The 21,137-nt window shown below is 39.0% G+C and overlaps 1 protein-coding gene across 3 annotated transcripts in view; it reads left to right on the forward strand.

The window, feature by feature from the left end:
• The first annotated feature begins 2,270 nt into the window (after positions 1-2,270).
• The window catches only part of SNX4 (sorting nexin 4), a 69,594-nt gene continuing 50,727 nt past the window's right edge, over positions 2,271-21,137 (forward strand). Inside the window, exons 1-2 of one of the 3 annotated variants that reach the window (XM_027585753.1) lie at positions 2,271-2,389; positions 17,545-17,666. In XM_027585753.1, coding sequence (XP_027441554.1) covers positions 2,300-2,389; positions 17,545-17,666 — 212 coding nt within the window. In that variant the 5' untranslated portion in view covers positions 2,271-2,299. Of the gene's footprint in view, positions 2,441-3,628; positions 3,829-17,544; positions 17,667-21,137 lie in introns of those variants that run through there. The other 2 variants (XM_027585752.2, XM_027585754.2) reach the window with 2 other exon arrangements.

Raw genomic sequence — 21,137 nt, forward strand, 5'->3', positions numbered from 1 at the left:
TCAGTTGGTTAAGCGACTGCCTTCGGCTCAGGTCATGATCCTGGAGTCCCGGGATCGAGTCCCACATCGGGCTCCCTGCTCAGCAGGGAGTCTGCTTCTCCCTCTGACCCTCTTCCCTCTCGTGCTCTCTATCTCTCATTCTCTCTCTCTCAAATAAATAAAATCTTAAAAAAAAAGAAAATATAGGGACAAAGTTATATCTAGCTAACTTATAATTGATATCAAAGGCAATCTTGAATTTTTTTTTCCACCAAAAAGGAGGTGTGAATTGTAAAAGGTGGGGGGCAACTTTCCCTTTATCCTTCTAGATTCTTTTGGCTGGTCTGTTAATTAAATTGACATAAGACAGATTAACAGGAGAAAAATAAATATAATTATATAGGTATGGGAGCCCGATAAGAATAAGAAAATGTCAGGCAACTGAAGCTTCTATGCCATCCTGAGCTAAGAAATGGGATAGGGGCCCTGGCCTCAAAGGAGAGTAGGGTAATTCCCAGGACAATAAAAACAGATGTTTGATAATTAGATGTTTGCCTTGCCATACACAGGGGTCACTCAGATGAAAAGTTATTTCTGGTAGTAGTAGTCTTTCTGGGCCAGGCCTCCCTAAACTTTTTTAGGTAGTTAAGGGAGAGGTAAAAATAATTTTCCTGGGTGTTGATTGCTTTCAGCTCAAAATAATGCACATGCCAAAGTGGCCTAGTTTGGGGTCATTGTATTCTGTTCTCCCTCAGAATGAAGAGGAAACAGATGTTCCTACTCTGTTTTAGTTTTCTTCTCCTTTTTTTTTTCTTTTCAGAAATAGCATGTAGCACTAGCCCCCCCCAACCCCCCCACCCCCGTGAATGCTTTGTCAAAACTTGAGCTCCTTTCCTTGTTCTTACTGCAGGATGAGACACCAAAGTCACCAGCCCAGAGCGATTATCCTAAAGGCTCTAGGACCTAGTTTTTTCAGTATCTCAAAACTGGGAAAAGGGCACAAGATAATGATTACAAATCTGTCCCTGGGAAGGTATCTATCCCTGGGAAGGTATCTATCCCTCTTGTGATGAATTAATAAAATAGTCTTCTGATTTAAAAATATGTTTCCTGGGTGGCTCAGATTGTTAAGCGTCTGCCTTCGGCTCAGGTCATGATCCCAGGATCCTGGGATCGAGTCCCACATCCGCCTCCCTGCTCAGCAGGGAGTCTGCTTCTCCCTCTGCCTTCTCTGTGTGTGTCTCTTATGAATAAATAAATAAAATCCTAAAAAATAAAAAAATAAAAGTGTTTCCTGAGAATTTTCCTAGCATGAACAATCCTTGATAAAGTGATAAAATGCCTTTTGAAATTTGAGTAAATGTCCTAGGTTTGGTCAGAGGGAGAAAAAAAAAAGATAGGGTCCTTGCCTTAAAAAAGTCCAAAGTCCGGTTGGGGCAGCTAGACATATAAATAAATAATTGTAATACGAGAAAGGTCTTAACTGATTTATTAACAAAGCGATATTAGCCTTTGGACATTATAACTTGTGATTTTAGGGACGAATGGGAAGTACGCCAAGTGGGGGCGGGGCAGAGAAAGCAATGCTGAAAGAGCAAATTGTGTGTCACAGCCTCAAAGTATTTCGGCAGAAAGATCAGTTTCTCTCCTTGAAAAACCGATGACCAGACTTTGTATAGAAGGAACCCCAACTTCCACACAGGCTGGTACACCCAGTGAGCTTTTCCCGTTAGGTTACCATAGTGAATTCTTGTCAAGGAATCGGGTTCCGAAAATTCGGTAGGAGATGTTCATGTTCGTAGAAAATGACAAGATCTCCAGGGCTTTATGAAACGCAAGAGATTTCACGCACCGCTTCGGCCAAACGCTTCACTTCTTCACTTCTCTCAAAAACTTGCACCTGCTACCTTTTGCTGAATGTGTTACTCGAACTGCTGAAAGTTTTTAATTTATGGCGCTCTGATCTTTCCAGGTAAAAAATGGAACCGACAAGGTAGGAGAGACTGAGGCCGAGAGCGAGAAGTTCAGACCGCGGCCTCGGATTTCTTTTGAGATTCAATTTTTCTCTAGGTGATCGCCAACCGCAATGGTTCCAGTGTCTACTCTGCTCTTCACCTTCCCCTTGCCTTTCTCCCCTTCTCTCCCTCCATCCGTTCTCCCGGGTTTCTGGGTCTCCCGGCTTAGCAGCTGACCACTTCCTAAGCACCCGCTGGGAACTTTGTGGGTCTCAGCCCCAGCGGACCGCCGGCAGGGAGGCGGGGGGCGGGGCGCGCTGCTCGGCGGCGCAGGCGCACTGCAGCCGCCGCGCCAAACCGCAGCCATGGAGCAGGCACCCCGGGATCCCGAGCGGCAGTTGCAGCCCGCGCCCCTAGAGCCACTGGGCCACCCCGACGCGGGCCTGCAGGCCGCGGTCAGTGAGGAAGCGGAAGGGGCCCGAGACGAGGGCTCCGGGGAGGGCACGGTGAGGAGAAGGGGCGGCAGAGGCCACGGGGCCTGGTGTCGGGGCCTAGCGGGCCGAGCTGGGCTGGGCTGGCGGGGGCCGGTGGGCTCGGCCGGGAAGGCCCCGCGGTGAGGGGACAGCAGGGTGGAGGGGCCGGGCCACAGGTGCAGTGAGGGGGAGGCTCGGTGGAAAAAAGGGGTTTGGGGGAGGGGCGAGCGCCTGGCGCTGCGGGACCAAGGGAAGGGCCGAGAGGGCGGTGGCGCGGGGAGCGGAGGGGATGTGTGGGTGCGGTCCCGCGGGCGGGGAGGTCGGAGCCCGGGACCCGCCGGGCTGGAGCAGGTGCTGTGTTCAGAGGTCCGGGGGACCTGGAGGTTTGGACCAGAAGAGGAACACTGTTGTTCCTGGCATCCTGGTGAAGGGTTGTGCAGAGGCGATGGCCGAACCGAGGCATCGTGGAGAGTGGGCAGCGGTGCTGGAGAAGGAAGGGAATGCGGGCCTTGAAGAACAAGTTGGGGGTTCAAAAGGGTGGTTGGCTTGGTGCCACCATCAGGAAATTGAAGAAAGTGTCGGATTCAAGAAAAGGTACAAATAAAAAAAATTAAACTCCGTATTTGTCTGCAGTTTCTTCACTTGGAGGCAGTGCCGTATTTCCCAGTTGAGTGAGGTTTGTCATCTATATCCCATGTACCTGCTTTGTGAAGCCCCTGCTTTGTGAAGCCCCTTAGTGATTTTCATTGAGGAGAGGAGAAAATGCATCATTTTATATGTGTAATTGCTTTCATTCCAAAGTGTTTTCACGCATAATGCAAGATAGGTAGACCGGGCTAAATCGAAGCATTTCAGAAACCAGGACTCCACATGACACCATTCTCTCCAACAGTGTGCATTGATCATCCATTTTGCTTCCTTTTTTCTGGAACAGGTGTTAGTGCTAATATAAAACTGCCCATTCTTACGGTATACGGATAAAGAAAAGTTAAGGTTGTTTGCTGAATGTAACTAGAAAGCCTTTATTTAAAGTTTAGAGACCAGATAACCAGGAACTTCATACGCAGTAGTTGAAGGTTTCGCCTTAGGGAAGTGTGGAGATACATAGGGTAGCATAAAGACTTTTTGGGGTGAGTTTTAAGTTTTTCATTTAATTTTTTCCAAAATGTAGAATTATTTGTGGAAAGGTCAGGATCTCATATTAAATGTGAAGAAGTGTGTGTATTCTTAGTTCATAAATTTGGCTCTTATGATTTGCTCTTTATGCAGGTTTCCATCTGTGACTTAGGTTTTGTGTTCCTTTTTAAAAAAAACTTTTATTGTGAAGTATGTCATCACTAAAGAATAAATAATTATCTCACAAAATAATTGAAGCACTCATATGTTCTCCTGGGTTACAGCTCACTCCCTCCACCACAGAGGTAACCTGTATTCTGCATTTTGTTTTAACAGTTCTTTTGCTTTTCTTATAATTTTACCATATGTATCCCTAAACAACATGTTGTTTTACTTGATTTTGAAATTTACATAAGTGATATAATTTTACTTCCTCTCTTAGCTCAGTATGTTTTTGGGATTCATCCAAACTGTGGCTTAATTCATTTATATTCACGACTCTATAGGCTACCATTTTATAGATATTCTACAGTTGATTTCTTCTTGTGTTTACAGACATTGGGGTTATTACAAGATTCTTGCTTATTTCTAAAAAAATAACTATCATTAACTTCTTCCATATCTTTTGGTGCAAATGTCTAATACAAATTTAGGTGTGGGGTTGCTGGATTGTAGGGTATTGGCGCATTGAATCCTAGTAAGTGGTGCCAAATTGCTTTCCAAAGTGATTTTACCAACTTATTTTCCCATCAGCAGTGCCTGATGCTTTCTGTCTGTATCAACACTTAATATTTTCAGACCTTAAAATATTTGCCAATCTCTTGGGTATATGTTAAAGCAATTTTAGATTGTTTCAAAAGGCAAGGATCATATCTTTTGTTGACAACAACATCATGAATTTAATTTTGATTTGATTATGACAATAAAAATTTTCGTGGGGCACCTGGCTGGCTCATCGGTAGATTGTGCGACTCTTGATCTCATGAATGTAAGTTTGAGCCCCATGTTGGATGTAGAGACTACTTAAAAAAAAAAAAAATCTTTAAAAAAAAAATTGGTTTTTTGGTAATTTTTTTGTGAAGATAATTAACTAATATGAAGTCACAGCTATAGTATAAACTCCATTTATCTTAATTTAAAAGTAATTATAAGTACCTCATTAAAAAACCTATATATATTCAGTTTAAGATATTTGAAATCCCAAAGATGCTATCATATAGTAAAAGTTGTATTACCTGACATTTTAGGAAAATGTTTGTAAATGTACCATTCACCAGTGACCAAACTTATGGGGTTTCCTAAAGCAGCTCCTTAATTTTGTGATTCTAGAGACACAAGCCATTTGGACAATTATTTTCAGTATCAATTATTTCAGAATCAGTCGTTTAAACATATACATTCACATGTACTCTGTACATTGTCCCCTCCCTGCCAAAAGCCCCAAGCCTGCCCTTTGAGGGCCATCTACTCCCTTTCCCTCTTTTTTCTTTTCTTTATAAGTAATCTCCACACCCATCGTGGGGCTCGAACTCATGACCCCGAGATCAAGAGTCATTGTATGCTGTACCAACTGAGCCAGCCAGGACCCCTACCTTTCCCTCTTTCTATCCCCTCTTCTTCTCCAGTCCATTTTCAATTGAGAAGTATTGCAGTAACGGTAACCACTTAGTTAACTGTTATTGATAGGAATGTGGTCTGAGCAGAAAGGTAAGTTAGATTTATTGTTTGTGGGTGCTATGCACAGTAAGCTCTGCTTTTCATTTAATTCTGTAAATTACCCCCAAAAGACAGATAAAGATGGGGTTCAGAGAGAAGTAATTTCGCCAAGCTCACAAGCTAGTCAGTGGTATGGCTGGGATTTGAGCCCAGGTCCTCCTGGCTTTGAAATCAGTGCTGTTTGCAGTAAGCCATGCTGCTTCATTAAAAAAAAAAAAAAAAAAAAAAAAATTAAAAATAGACTTGTTAATTGCTCCAATACTGTATTTAAGTTTTTTAGTTTAAGTTGCAATTTTAAGAAGAAAAGAAAGTATTAAAAATGTGTTGATTTATCAAGCAGCTTTTCACCACAAAAATATCTAGCAGATGGAGTATAGAGATGCAGAAAGCTTGCCTCATCATCCTTATTTTTGACTGCAGATTTGGGCTGAGAGTAATTTGTACCATTTGCCCTACACCTAGGGGTAATAGAAGCAAGCACTGACTGAGTCTCAGATCTCCTTTGGTTTTAAACATCATTAATCAGGATTCTTTAAATTCTGCTATCAGCTCTTCTGTGGTCTCTTATTTTTCTTTCTGTGAGTCTTCAATTCTTTTCCATTGTTTGATGAGAAGTCTCCTTTTTTTTTTCTTTCATACTTCTTCCCCAAGAGGGAAGAGTGCATTCTTTTTCTTCTTTTTTTTTTTTTAAAGTAGTGTCAGTTCTATTTAAAATAATTTAGAAAATGGAAAAAATGAGAGAGGACTCCAATCCCCAAGAAGGTAGCAATTAGTCCTGGCGCAAGAGAGATGAAATAGCAAGGGAATGGAAGCAAGATAACTTTTTAGGCTGGAAAATTCCATTGAGTTTACTTAAGTGTTTGTCCAGAGAAAAATCATGGCCTGAGGGAGTCATGAGTGATTTTTCAGGGAGCGCACTCTAGGCCTGGGAGTACTGGTGGGGGCAAAGAGTTCTTGTGCAACTGGTGCTTACTGGTTGGCAATCGGTGTACCCCGTGACACCTTTACTGATAGGCAGCAGAGAACTGAGTGGAGTAGGCTGGGGCTGTGGGCAAGGTTTGAGCCTTGTGTGGGTGAGTAACATGAAAAAGGAAAAGAAAATGTAGTTAAAGAATGTATCAGTTTAGTAGCAGGTGATTAAATCACATTCAAGAACTTTTTCCTCATTTTTCTACCTCAGCAGCTCTGAGTTTTTCAAAGGTGACTCACAGTACAAAATACATTTTCTACAACCTAATCAGCATACATATCCTTTTATACATAAGTGTTGTTCCAAGAGGCAATACTTAATCATTACTTCATGCAGTATTCTCTGACATTCTTCTATTTATTATTAAAAAGAAATAAATATTGATCACAAACCACCAAATTGATTTCATGAACCATGAATGTGTTGTGACTCAGTCTGAAAAATGGTTCAAACATATATTTTATTTTAAATAAAAATTAATGTTTTCTGGGGCACCTGGTGGCTCAGTCTTTAAGTGTCTGCCTTCGGCTCAGGTCATGATCTCTGGGTCCTGGGATCGAGCCCCGTGTTGGGCTCCCTGCTCAGCGGGAAGCCTGCTTCTCCCTCTCCCACTCCGCCTGCTTGTGTTCCCTCTCTGGCTGTCTCTCTCTCTGTCAGATAAATAAAATCTTAAAAAAAAAACTTGATGTTTTCTGAATCACTGTGCTATTTTTAAAAAATATATATTTTTATAGATAAAAAGCACAAGAAAACAGGTCATATAACTTTTATTTATAACTGAAGTAAGCTTCACTCATAGGCCTAAGTAAATACATTATTTTTAACATAATACCTGCTACTTTTGGCCATTGTAGACGTATCTCCTAAGGAAAGTAAATTCTTTGGGTAGTTCTTAAACTTCAGATCTTTGACCTATTTCAGTAACACAGAAGCATCAAAAGTAGAAAAAAAAGATTGCAAGGAAGTACACCAACAGTAGTGTATTAACAGTGGTTAGTGCTGGGTTGTGGGATACAGGTGATTTATATTCACTTAATTTTACTTACATTTTTCAATTTTTATACATCAAGCTTGTGTTATTTTCATAATTAAAAAAAAAACCTTGAAGCTACAAGTAATAGGGAATACTTGAGCTCCTGCTATACACCAGGCAACTTTTAGAACTCTACCTGCATTAACTCATTAAATGTTTCTGATAACATTCTGAGGTTAAGTACTTTAATTCCCGTTTTACAGATGAGGAAACTGAGGCAGAGAGATTAAAAAATTTGCCCAGAGTTAACATAGCCAATCTGTGGCAGAGATGGAATTCAGATTATGGCAAACTGGTTTTTAATCAGAGAATGAATTGATCCTTGGCTCTTCTAATTACAAACTTTTATTTTTTCCTGATTTCCAGTTATTTTATATTTTCCTGCTTACCTGCTTGGCCTCATGTTAAACTGATCACTGATTTCTTTTGACTTCAGTTTATTCGTATTTGTGTTTGCCCCATGTTATAATTTTTATGTCTTGTGTTATGTGTTAAGTCTTTCTCTTGTTTACTATAGGGAATTTAAAACATTTGCATTATCCTAACTGGCTTTATTTTTAGTTGATTTTCTTCTGTGAGGTTTTATACTTTCTTATTCTGGTTTCTATTTTTGCGTTTTCTTTTGTGGGCGATAATTTCTTTGGTTTTATCCTCTAATGATTTGGAAGGCATGTATCTTTCTTGTTTTCTTCCCCCAAACAACTGAAACAAAAATTATTTATGTAATTATGACTATTTAAGAATTTTTTGAAATAATCTCATTTATAGAAATGATATCAAATTTATAAGCAAGGGCAGTATGAAGATACTTTTTCCCATGAACTATTTGAGAGTTGAACTGCCATCATGATATTCCCTCATCTCATTTCCAGAACTTTCAGTGTGAGGGGTTCCTGGCTGGCTCAGTCAGTAGAGCCTGCAACTCTTGATTTTGGGGTCATGAGTTTGAACCCCACGTTGGGCGTAGAGATTACTTAAAAACTTTTCAGTATTTAGGGGCAAACAAGGACATTGTCCTATGTAGCCACAGTACTACCATCAAAATCAGGAAAATAACATTGATAAATGACTACTATCTCATCCTCAAACTTTGTTTAAATTTTGCCAGTTGCACCAGTAGTGTTCTTCAGAGCAAAATGATCCAGTCCAGATGCATGTATTGCATTTAATTGTACCGTCTCTTTAGTCTCCTTCAATCTGAAAGTTTCTCAGTCTTTACTTTGGTAACTTTGACCCTTTTGAAGATTAGAAACCAGTTATTTTGTAGAATGCCCCTCAATTTGGGTTTGCTTATATTTCCTTATGACTAAATTGAGGTTATGCATCTTTGGCAGAAATTGCCACTGAAGTGATGCTATCTATGTTCTAGTTGCATCTTAACAGTTCACATGTGATATGTGTTTGCCCGATACTTGGGAATCATATTTTCTGCCAGTCTTCAATATCAGGTAACTCTTTTCCCTTTTGTAATTAATATTTTGTGGGACATACTTTGAAATTGAAAGTATCTTGCTCCTCATCAGACTTTCTATTTGTCTTTTCCGTATGGACTCATGGATTTTATTTTATTTTTTTAAAGATTTTATTTATTTATTTGACGGAGACAGCAAGAGAGGGAACACAAGCAGGGGGAGTGGGAGAGGGAGAAGCAGGCTTCCCGCAGAGCAGGGAGCCCGATGCGGGGCTCCATCCCAGGACCTTGGGATCATGACCTGAGCCAAAGGCAGACGCCTAGCGACTGAGCCACCCATGCGCTCACTCATGGATTTTATTTTAAACAACTTTATTTTTTTTCCTTTCCCCCCCTTTTTTTTATTATTAACATATAATGCATTATTTGTTTCAGGGGTACAGGTCTGTGATTCATCAGTCTTACACAATACGCAGCACTCACCCCAACACATACCCTCCCCAATGTCCACTCAGCTACCCCATCCCTCCTACCCCCCTCCACTCCAGCAACCCTCAGTTTGTTTCCTGAGATTGAGTCTCTTATGGTTTGTCTCCCTCTCTGGTTTCGTCTTGTTTCACGTTTTCCTCTCTTCCCCTATGATCCTCTGCCTTGTTTCTCAAATTCTACATATCAGTGAGATCATATGATAATTGTCTTTCTCTAACTGACTTATTTCGCTTAGCATAATACTCTCTAGTTCCATCCACATCATTGCAAATGGCAAGATTTCATTTTTTCTGATGGCTGCATAATATTCCATTGTATATATATATATATATATATACCACATCTTCTTTATCCACTCATCTGTTGATGGACATCTGGGCTTTTTCTATAGTTTGGCTATTGTGGACATTGCTGCTATAAACATTGGGGTGCAGGTGCCCCTTCGGATCACTACATTTGTATCTTTGGGGTACATATCCAGTAGTGCAATTGCTGGGTTGTAGGGTAGCTCTATTTTCAACTTTTTGAGGAACCTCCATACTGTTTTCCAGAGTGGCTGCACCAGCTTGCATTCCCACCAACAGTGTAGGAGGGTTCCCCTTTCTCCACATCCTTACTGACATCTGTTGTTTCCTGACTTGTTAAGGTTAGCCGTTCTAATTGGTGTGAGGTGGTATCCTCATTGTGGTTTTGATTCGTATGTCCCTGATGCCGAGTATGTTGAGCATTTTTTCATGTGTCTTGGCCATTTGTGTATCTTTGGAGAAATGTCTGTTCATGTCTTCTGCCTGTTTCTTGATTGGATTATTTGTTCTTTGGATGTTGAGTTTGATAAGTTCTGATAAGTTTGATAGATTTTGGATACTAACCCTTTATCTGATATGTCATTTACAAATATCTTCTCCCATTCTGTTAGTTGTCTTTTGGTTTGGTAGACTGTTTCCTTTCCTTGCTTATCTTGATGAAGTCCCAATAGTTCATTTTTTGCTCTTGCTTCCCTTGCCTTTGGCAGTTTGTCTACGAAGAAGTTGCTGAGGTCGAAGAGGTTGCTGCCTGTGTTCTCCTTAAGGATTTTGATGGATTCCTGTCTCACATTTAGGTCTTTCATCCATGTGGAGTCTATTTTTGTGTGTGGTGTAAGGAAACAGTCCAGTTTCATTCTTCTGCATGTGGCTGTCCAATTTTCCCAACACCATTTGTCGAAGAGACTGTCTTTTTTCCATTGGATATTCTTTCCTGCTAGGTTGAAGATTAGTTGACCATAGAGTTGAGGGTCCATTTCTGAGTTCTCTGTTCTGTTCCATTGATCTATGTGCCTGTTTTTGTGCCAGTACCATACTGTCTTGATGATTACAGCTTTGTACTAGAACCTGAAGTCCGGGATTGTGATGTCACCAGCTTTGGTTTTCCTTTTCAACATTCCTCTGGCTATTTGGGGTCTTTTCTGGTTCCATACAAATTTTAGGATTATTTGTTCCATTTCTTTGAAAAAAATTTTAGGCTGGAAAATTCCATTGAGTTGATAGTTAAGTGTTTGTTCAGAGAAAAATCATGGCCTGAGGGAGTCATGAGTGATTTTTCAGGGAGCACACTCTAGGCCTGGGAGTACTGGTGGGGGCAAAGTATTTTGGTATTTTGATAGGGATTGCATTAAATGTGTAGATTGCTCTAGGTAGTGTAGACATTTTCACAGTATTTGTTCTTCCAGTCCATGAGCATGGAACGTTTTTCCATTTCTTTGTGTCTTCCTCAATTTCATTCATGAGTCTTCTGTAGTTTTCTGAGTATGGATTCTTTGCCTCTTTGGTTAGGTTTGTTCCTAAGTATCTAATGGTTTTGGGTGCAGTTGTAAATGGGATTGACTTCTTAATTTCTCTTTCTTCTGTTTCATTTTTGGTGTATAGAAATGCAACTGATTTCTGTGCATCGATTTTTATATCCTGCCACTTTACTGAATTCCTGTATGAGTTCTAGCAGTTTCGGAGTGGAGTCTTTTGGGTTTTCCACATAAAGTATCATATCATCTGCAAAGAGTGAGAGTTTGACTTCTTTGCCATTTCAGATGCCTTTTGTTGTCTGATTGCCCTGGCTAGGACTTCTAGTACTGTGTTGAACAGCATTGGTGATGGTGGACATTCCTTCCGTATTCCTGATCGTAGGGGAAAAGATCTCAGTTTTTCCCCATTGAGAATGATATTCTCTGTGAGTTTTTCATAGATGGCTTTTATGATATTGAGGTATGTACCCTCTATCCCTACACTGTGAAGAGTTTTGATCAAGAAAGGATGCTGTACTTTGTCAAATGCTTTTTCTGCATCTATTGAGAGGATCATATGGTTCTTGTCCTTTCTTTTATTAATGGAGTGTATCACATTGATTGATTTGCAGATGGTGAACCAACCTTGAAGCCCAGGAATAAACCCCACTTGGTCATGGTGAATAATCCTTTTAATGTACTGTTGGATCCTATTGGCTAGTATTTTGGTGAGAATTTTTGCATCCATGTTCATCAGGGATATTGGTCTGTAATTCTCCTTTTTGGTGGAGTCTTTAGCCTCATAAAATGAGTTTGGAAGTTTTCCTTCCGTTTCTATTTTTTGGAACGGTTTCAGAATGGGTATTAATTCTTCTTTACATGTTTCATAGAATTCTCCTGGGAAGCCATCTGGCCCTGGGCTCTTGTTTGTTGGGAGATATTTGATTACTGCTTCAATTTCCTTGCTTGTTATGGGTCTGTTCAGGTTTTCAAGTTCTTCCTTGTTCAGTTTTCGTAGTTTATCCGTCTCTAGGAATGCATCCATTTCTTCCATATTGTCTAATTTGTTGGCATAAACAACTTTATTAAGGTATAATTTATATATCATAAAATTCAATCTAATTCAATAATTTTTAGTAAAATTACAGAGTTATGCAACCATCACCACAATCCAGTTTTAGAACATTCCTGTCATCCCCCCAAATTCCTGCTGAGCGGGGAGCCCAATTCAATTCCAGAACCCCAAGATCATGACCTGAGCTGAAGTCATGTTTAACTGACTGAGCCACCCAGGAGCCCCAGGTGCCTCTCTCTCTCTCTCTCTCTCTTTTTTTTAAAGATTTTATTTATTTATTTGACAGAGACATAGCGAGAGAGGGAGCACCCAGCAGGGGGAGTAGGAGAGGGAGCAGCAGGCTTCCCCGCGGACCGGGGAGCCCGATGTGGGGCTCTATCCCAGCACCCTGGGATCACGACCTGAGCCGAAGGCAGATGCTTAAGGACTGAGCCATCCAGATGCCCCTCTTTTTATGGTGTCTTTTGAATAGTAAAAGGTTTTAATTTTGATGAGATCTGGTATATCACTTTTCTCTTTTATGGATTGTGCTTTTGGTATTATATCTAAGAACTCTTTGCATATCCTAAGATCACAAAGATTTTTCTCCTATGTTTTTTTCTAGAAATTTCAGTCTTAGCTCTATATCTAGGCCATTTTGAGTTAATTTCTGTCTGTGGTGTGAGTAAAGGGTCTGAATCTTTTTTTGGGGGGGGTGTGAACATTTAGTGGTTTCAGCACCATATGTTGAAAAGACTCTCCATTCTCTATTGATTTGCCTTGGTCTGTTTTTTAAAATCAGTTGACCTAAAAAAAAGAAAAAAATCAGTTGACCTTAAATGTAAGGGTTTATCTCTGGATTCTCAGTTCTCTTCCATTGATCTTTCTTCCTTCTGTCAATACGACACTTTCTTGATTACTTTCACTTTTTAGTAAGTTTTGAAACTGGATCCTACAACTTGTTCAAAATTCTTTTGGCTATTCTAGGCCCTTTGTATTTCCATATAAAATTTAGGAATAGTTTATCAGTTTCTATAAAAAATCCTGGGCCTAAGTATTTTTGAAGGAACAGTATGTTAATATGTTTAAATATTTTCAAGCATGCCCTATTCATGATGCTCCTTTGTCATTTGGAATTTATTGTGGAGTCTAAGGCAGATTTGATATTTATTCTTTTGTAGGGGTCTTAGTTCTTATTTTCCTGCCTTAATCTTGTTGGGATGTTAAAATTTTCTAGTTCATTATACATAGACCACATGCCTTTCAGTTTGAAGGCTTAGAACTTTTTTCCAGGCCAGGAAAGATTTGTTTGCTTGTTTCTTTTTCTTTTAAATTATACAGATAGTTATTATTTCTGTTTTTCTAATTTCTTCTTTGAGGACTAACGTTGTTTAAATGTTGGTTCTTTGGGTTTTTTAAGATCATATTTCATCATTTTTACCCGTTTTTGGGTACCTTTTTTTCCTCAGCCTTCTGCGGAAGCTTTGCAACTATGTCATGTTCTTACTGATTTGAATTCTTGCAATGTCAGTTTTACTGCCCAAATATATTTTATTTTTCTTTCTTTGCATTGTTTCTTTTCCAGTTAGCTCCGTGTTCATCTCAATTGGCCTGTTTTTTGTTGCTGTTGTTGTTGGCCTGTTTTATCTTTTTCCTATAATTTTCGGTATAACAATAAATGTAATATATTTTCTTTAGTATGTGATTTAAATAAGATTAACTAAATAAGTCAAATGCCATAAACACTAACTCTTCATCTGTAATCCTAAAGGTTATATTACGGTTAGCTTTCATTTTGTTTTTAGTCTTTTTTTTTTTTTTTAAGATTTTATTTATTTATTTGAGAGAGAGAATGAGAGACAGCATGAGAGGGAGGAGGATCAGAGGGAGAAGCAGACTCCCTGCTGAGCAGGGAGCCCGATGCGGGACTCGATCCCAGAACTCCAGGATCATGACCTGAGCCAAAGGCAGTTGCCTAACCAACTGAGCCACCCAGGTGCCCCTCATTTTGTTTTTAGTCTTAAAGAACGTCAGTATGTGGGCTGAGAATTCTTCATGCAAGCAGTGAACTCCTGAAGTGTCAGGCACCATGTTTCTTTTTTTTTTTAGGCACCATGTGTCATCTGTCTTTCCATCCCTAATGACTGGCATGGTAGATACCCAAGACATATTTATTGAATTAATAGTTTCTTATTGTTCCTTTTATCACTCTTACCTGCTTTACTGTTTTAGTGGTTTGCAACATTTTTGAAACTTGAAACATTATATTCATTTTCATTTTTCGAGTTGGAAATAATTTCATTAGCCTTTTAAATATGTCTATCTTCTACATTTATTTAGTCTTAGGGAGTTAGTCTTAAGTCAGGTAGAAAGTAATGATTCACACATCAAACGTCTACATTCGGGATGTTATTCCTTTAGGTCCGAGTATAGCATCACTCTTTAATGATATTCTTTACTCTGATGAGAAGTCGACTTTGAATACATCTAAACTATCCTGTCTCTCTTTGAAACATGTCCCTGGGCTCATCTTCCAGTCAAGTCAGTCCATCTCTAAATTTTTTCACTGTATCCTTTTAACAATTGTGCTTCCAGTTGAGTTTCTTGGCACTCTGTGTTTTACTGAGAGGATAAGCAATTTTATATCATTTTCCAAGTCCTTCTGGTGTTATTGTTGTGTTCCTGTTTTCATTCTTTAGTTTTTATGGTAGCTGATTTTATTCTTTTTTTTTCCTTCTGTGTAATTGGATGGTATGAGGGCAAATTCATGACTCAGATGCATTATCTTTTTGGCTGGGGAGCTAATTTGTTTTATTAGTCATGTGTTTCCAGTATTGGAGGTATTTTTCACTGGAGTAGATGCTGATAAATCAAAGTGTTTGACTATGGGCCCAAATTAGGAATTATATATATATATATATCTCAACCAATGAGGGTTTCATAATCCTGATGTTGGGTGGTTTGTGCTTATATAATTTCTTTTTTTTCCCTTTTTTTAAATTTTATTATGTTATGTTAATCACCATACATTACATCATTAGTTTTTTCTGTAGTGTTCCATGACTTGTTATTTGCGTAAAACACCCAGTGCTCCATTCAATACGTGCCCTCTTAAATACCCATCACCAGGCTAACCCATCCCCCACCCTCCTCCCCTCTAGAACCCTCAGTTTGTTTTTCAGTGTCCATAGTCTCTCATGGTTCGTCTCCCCCTCCGATTTCCCCCCCTTCATTTTTCCCTTCCTACTATCTTCTTCTTTTTTTAACATATAATGTATTATTTGTTTCAGAGGTACAGGTCTGTGATTCATCCGTCTTACACAATTCACAGTGCTTACCGAAGCACATACCCTCCCCAATGCCTATCACCCAGCCACCCCATCCCTCCCACCCCCCACCACTCCAGCAACCCTCAGTTTGTTTCCTGAGATTAAGAATTCCTCATATCAGTGAGATCATATGATACATGTCTTTCTCTGATTGACTTATTTCGCTCAGCATGATACCCTGTGTAATTTCTTGAACTTACTTTTGGTTGGAGTATTTCCTTATTTTTTCTCTCAGTAGCTAAACAAACAACTTAATACTTGATAAAAATGTCTTTTTTGACAACTGAGTGATTTGTTTTTGTCGACTAATAATTCTATTCCTTTGGGTTAGCTTCTTAGTTCTCTGCCTTTTTATCATCTTTTAGCTTTTTTATCTTCTCAGTTTTTCAGCATTTTGGGGGCACTTCCTAAATTTATTCATCATTTAAATTTTTGCCATACCACATAGCTTTTTCTGTCCTCATAGCACATAGGTGTAATTTTCTTTTTTTTTTTTAAGATTTAAAAAAAAATGTATTTGTGAGAGAGAGAGCGAGCACAAGCGGGGGGGGGGGGGGCGGGTGGGGAAGCAGCCGGAAGAAGGAGAAGCAGGTTCCCTGCAGGGAGTCTGATGCGGGACTCGATCCCAGGACCCTGGGATCGTGGCCTGAGCCGAAGGCAGATGCTTAACCGACTGAGCCACCTAGGCATCCCTAATTTTCTGTATAAATCATCACCAGTGGGTTTTACTGTAGTTTTTTATTTCTTGGTGCATCCATCTTTCTACTTCTGTCTCTTGTTAACCTGAAAACAAAGAGCCACAATGAGAGGAAAACAAGTGTATTTGGCATTAAAGAACTGCAATTTGGGGAATACAGATTCAGTAGAAACCCAAATAGAATCCTGCTTCTAGGGTGAAAGTAAGGGGTTTTTATAAGGAAAAAGAAGGGGGGCCAGGTACACGAGTTAAGAGGAAAAAAGGCTAAACCCTTAGTTATACGTTGTTTTACTGTAGATTCTGTCTTCAGAAAGTCCATAACCTGTGGACTTGTGGGCAGGATGTTTGTTCTCCTGCTGACTTCTCAAGCAGTTACTTAAAACATTTGCTGTTTTGCCTAGTCCAAAGGTTTTGGTCTGGTACGAACAGAAACAGATAAGGCAGTTTCTCTGCAGTGGTTGCTTGGCTCCCTTTTGAAATGGCTCCATTCCTGTCAGTTTTTCACACCTTTCTTCACAAACTGCCCTCAGTTATAATATAGTGCAGTATTTTAATTAAAACCCACCTCTGAACTTTGAGAGAGAGCAAGGGGAAAAAACTCAAAGCACAGCAGTTATCACATGGTCTCACTTTGTCTTCCTCTTTTAGACTTGGAGTTACTTTGGTATTTTTTTTTTTTTAAGATTTTATTTATTTATTTGAGAGAGAGAGAAACAGCATGAGAGGGGAGAGGGTCAGAGGGAGAAGAAGGCTCCCCGCCGAGCCAGGAGCCCGACGCGGGACTCGATCCCAGGACCCTGGGATCATGACCTGAGCCGAAGGCAGTTGCCCAACCAACTGAGCCACACAGGCGCCCTACTTTGGTATTTTTAATGGCACACTTTCCACACATACAGCCTTTGAACCACCAGTGGTGTGTTTTTTGTTCTTTTTGTTTTTTTAGCATAGACCTGGGGATGTTTTAGCAGGAGCAGAAAGGAGTCTGCTCCTAAACCTTGCTGCTGTCTCACAAGTGGAGCCTGTTAACCACTGCCAAAGCATTTAGGCAAATTTCAAGTTGGATATAATAAAAAAATAAATAAAAATAAATTTGAATATAAGACGACTCCTGGTTTTTTTTTAATTTAACCTATCTGCTGAAAATCTTGCCTTTTGGCATATGTATAGTATTTTCTTTTTGAGAGACTGAGATTTGACTTTGTTAAAACCAAAAGTTAGATTTTAATATTGAGGATTATTCATCTTTGTATAACATGCTTTTAGATTTTTTCTTAGGCATTTTATATTGATTTATTCTTGGTCACTTACACAAAACGTCTATGTTTTAATAATTAAATGTGTCATACATGTTAAAATAGCTTTTGGAAAAGTTTGGTGTGCTACAAAATGCTGCTAGTGAGAGGTGTATCATTTGTTGCTGTCATTCAGCAACCCCTAACAACTCAAGAAATAGAAGAAATTTGCTTGTAATATGTACTAACAATGGATAAAAATAGCTGGGTTTTTTTTGAATACTGTCTTAAAAGTTTTGTTGTTGTCATTCTTCTTCCATTTGTTTTTGTCCAGATGACTGAAAATAATTTTTGGTTGAAGAAGATAGAAATTAATGTTTCAGAAGCAGAAAAGCGAACTGGAAGAAATGCCATGAACATGCAAGAAACATATACTGCTTACCTCATTGAAACAAGGTGGGCGATGAGAATTAGAAAACGCTTTGTCTGGTAGCTGTTGATGCAAGTTATGTTACTTAATGGAATTGTTTGCAAGTCATTGTCTTTTTAGATACTGGGTTTTTTTTTTTTTTTATAGAGAGAGAGAGTGTGCGCATGTGAGTGGGGAGGGGCGGGAGAGGAGAGAGAGAATCCTAAACAGGCTCCACACTCAGCGTGGAGCCCAACATGGGCTCAGTCTCAACCCTGAGATCATGACCTGAGCCGAAATCAAGAGTCAGATGCCCAACCGACTGAGCCACCCAGGCGCCCCTGTTTCTTTACTTTTTAACAGATAAACAGGTGTGTCTTTTACTATAGTACTCTTGGTAGCTATATTTTAATGCACTTGTGTTGGAAGTAGAAGGTTAGTGGAATACTTTTGGGATCTGAAATGTTACTTGACACATGCTTTGGTGGAGATTTTGGAGTTAGGTATAATAATCCCTATGCGATTTTGGGAAAGGAGATCGATTCCCAGGTGTGTATGAAGTGGACTTAGGTAGTAGGATGGTTAGCAGAGAAGTATAGGAGGAGAGGATGCCAGTCTCAATCCTTTCTTTCACAGGAAAGAATGGATTGAGACTAGAACTTTAGACTGGGATAAAATTGAAAAGAGTAAATTGTGGAGTAAGAAATTAAAACTCATCAGAAAAATTGTCTTTTACCTCATAAGGAAAAAGTTAAAGGAATTAGACTGTTTTGTCTAGAGAAAGGCAAGGCAAGACTCTATTTTGCCAGTTATAAACAGTTTATATAAAGGCTGTATACCAACTAGCTCTCTTCTCTCTGTGAGACTGAGCAGAAATGCTTTGAGTTAAAATAAAGACATGAGATTTTTTGATAGCCAGTAAAATAAAATAAATAGAACTACCAGATCTAGTTGATAGTTATAACCATGTTTTAATGTGAGTACATTTTTAAGGAAAAAAAATTTTAAACCCTGCATTTTAAAATAGGTTTACCGGAGTCACTGAGCTTGTCTTAAGGCTGTACCCTGTGACTTTTCAAGGCTTTCTCCAGATCTGTTTCTACCCAAAATAAAAGTTAAAATCTTGGAAAATGTTGTTTATCTACAGGCAATTCTGAAAGTTCTCTTTATAAGCATAATTTTCCTTCCTCCACCAAAAAGGGAAAAAAAAAAAGGAATCTTTCCAAAACGAGAGAAAATTTATGTACAATAGGAACTTTAGGAACAGAGGGAGGTAAGGTCGGTCTTTTTTTTTTTTTTTTTAAGATCGGTCTTTTAAAAATAAGTCATTTTGGGTTTTTTGTATTTGGTGTTTTAAGTTTTTATTTTAATTCCTGTTAACATACAGTGTTATATTAGTTTCAGGTGTACAGTGTAGTAATTCAGCAGTTCCATACATCACCCTGTGCTCATAATGAGAAATGCACTCCTTAATCACCTGTTTAATCCATCCGCCCACCAGAATTAGGTCATTTTGTGACATATGTATCTACATGTGTGTATCACAGAGATTTTTTAAAAATGTATTTATTTTTTTATTACGTAGGCTTTTCACCCAGTATGGGGCTTTACTCACAACCCTGAGATCAAGAGTCACATGCTCTGCTGACTGAGCCAGCCAGACCCCCCTCACAGAGATTTTTTTTTGGTTCTCAGATTGTTTATTTATTTATTTATTTTGATGTAGTGTTCCATGATGCATTGTTTGCATATAACACCCACTGCTCCATTCAAGGGAGCCCTCTTTAATTCCCATCACTAGGCTAACCCATCCCCACACCCCCCTCACAGAGATTTTTAAAGTGATTAAAAAAAAAATATGGCCCCATTAGAGGGTTTTGTTTCTTTTTTTTTTTTTTTAAGATTTTATTTATTTATTTGACAGAAAGAGATAGCGAGAGCAAGAACCACAAGCAGGGGGAGTGGGTGAGGGAGAAGCAGGCCTCCCACCGAGCAGGGAGCCCAATGTGGGGCCTGATCCCAGGACCCTGGGATCATGACCCAAGCCGAAGGCAGACACTTAACAACTGAGCCAGCCAGGCACTCCTCTTTTTTCTTTTTAACTTAAATTAGCTACTTAAAAAAAAAAATCATACTTTAGAAATTAGTGTTAAGTTTAGCTTTCTAAGTAAATTATTTTTTCCTTTTTTTTTTTTTTTTACTATGAGGTATAATTGACATATAACATCTTAATAGTTTCAGATACACAACATTACCTTGCAGTATTTGTACAGATTGTAAAGTGATCACAAGTCTAATTAACTAACATCTGTCACCATACAGTTAGAAAATTTTTTTCTTATGAGAACTTTTAAGATTTACTCTCAGCAACTTTCAAATATGCAATAGAGTATTATTAACTATAGTTTACCGTGCTGCAAGTTCTTTAATATAAAACTAAAAAGGATATTTTCATTTTTAGTATGTGAGTATTTTATCACCCAAATGAGTAGTGAAATTTGCTGTTGATTACTTTTACTGCTGGAAGAGAATCTTCATTTGAATAATCTAGAATAATTTATAGTTGTTAACTTTTGCTTTTGAACTGAATAGAGCATCATAATTTATAACTGGGAATTAGGAGTGACCATACTTGAGTAATGTAGCTATATTCTGAATAAATATTTAAGTGGATCATCAGTATATGTGTGGTACACAAAATAATTATTGGGTTGACTTTCACAATTGTATTTCATTATTTTTTTAAAAGATTTTATTTATTAGAGAGAGTATAAGCCGGGGCAGGGGCTGAGGGTGAGGGAGAAGCAGACTCCCCACTGAGCAGGGAGCCTGACATGGGTCTTGATCCCAGGACCCCAAGATCATGACTTGAGCCAAAGGCAGACACTTAACTGACTGAGTCACCCAGGTGCCCCCACAATTGTATTTCATTATAAATGTATATTTATTTATCTTCCACAATATTTTTCATGGAATTCTAAATTAAGACAATGATTCTTAAACTTTAAAGTCGTAGGAATCACTTGAGGAATTTGCTAAGCTGCAAGTTTTTTTTTTTTTTTTTAAGGGAATGTATTGGAGGACTTTGGGCAAAGGAATGATATGGTCTGACATTTTTTTTTTAAGTCAGAGGTTTTTGAAGATTTTTATTTATACATTTGAAAGGGAGAGAGAAAGAGCACAAGTTGGGGGGGTAGGGGAGAGGCAGAGGGAGAAGCAGACTCCCTGCTGAGCAGGGAGTCCTACAGGGGGCTTGATTGCAGGACCCTGGGATCATGACCCGAGCTGAAGGCAGACACGTAACAACTGAGCCACCCGGGCACCCCAAGTCACTGGTTTTTAATTTCTCCTGAGATTTTTGTTTTTTTGTTCATAGAATATGAAACCTTTTAAAGTAGATAAGAATATACCTCTTTTAGAGTAGGTAAGAATGCCTTGATGGTTTGGGAGAAGTATGATGTCATTACTCAGGTCTTCTGATTTGTAAAATGGGGCTAATGATATAGTCTGTTGTGAGC

This window comes from Zalophus californianus, chromosome 1 (assembly GCF_009762305.2).
Source record: "Zalophus californianus isolate mZalCal1 chromosome 1, mZalCal1.pri.v2, whole genome shotgun sequence".
NCBI lineage: Eukaryota > Metazoa > Chordata > Mammalia > Carnivora > Otariidae > Zalophus > Zalophus californianus.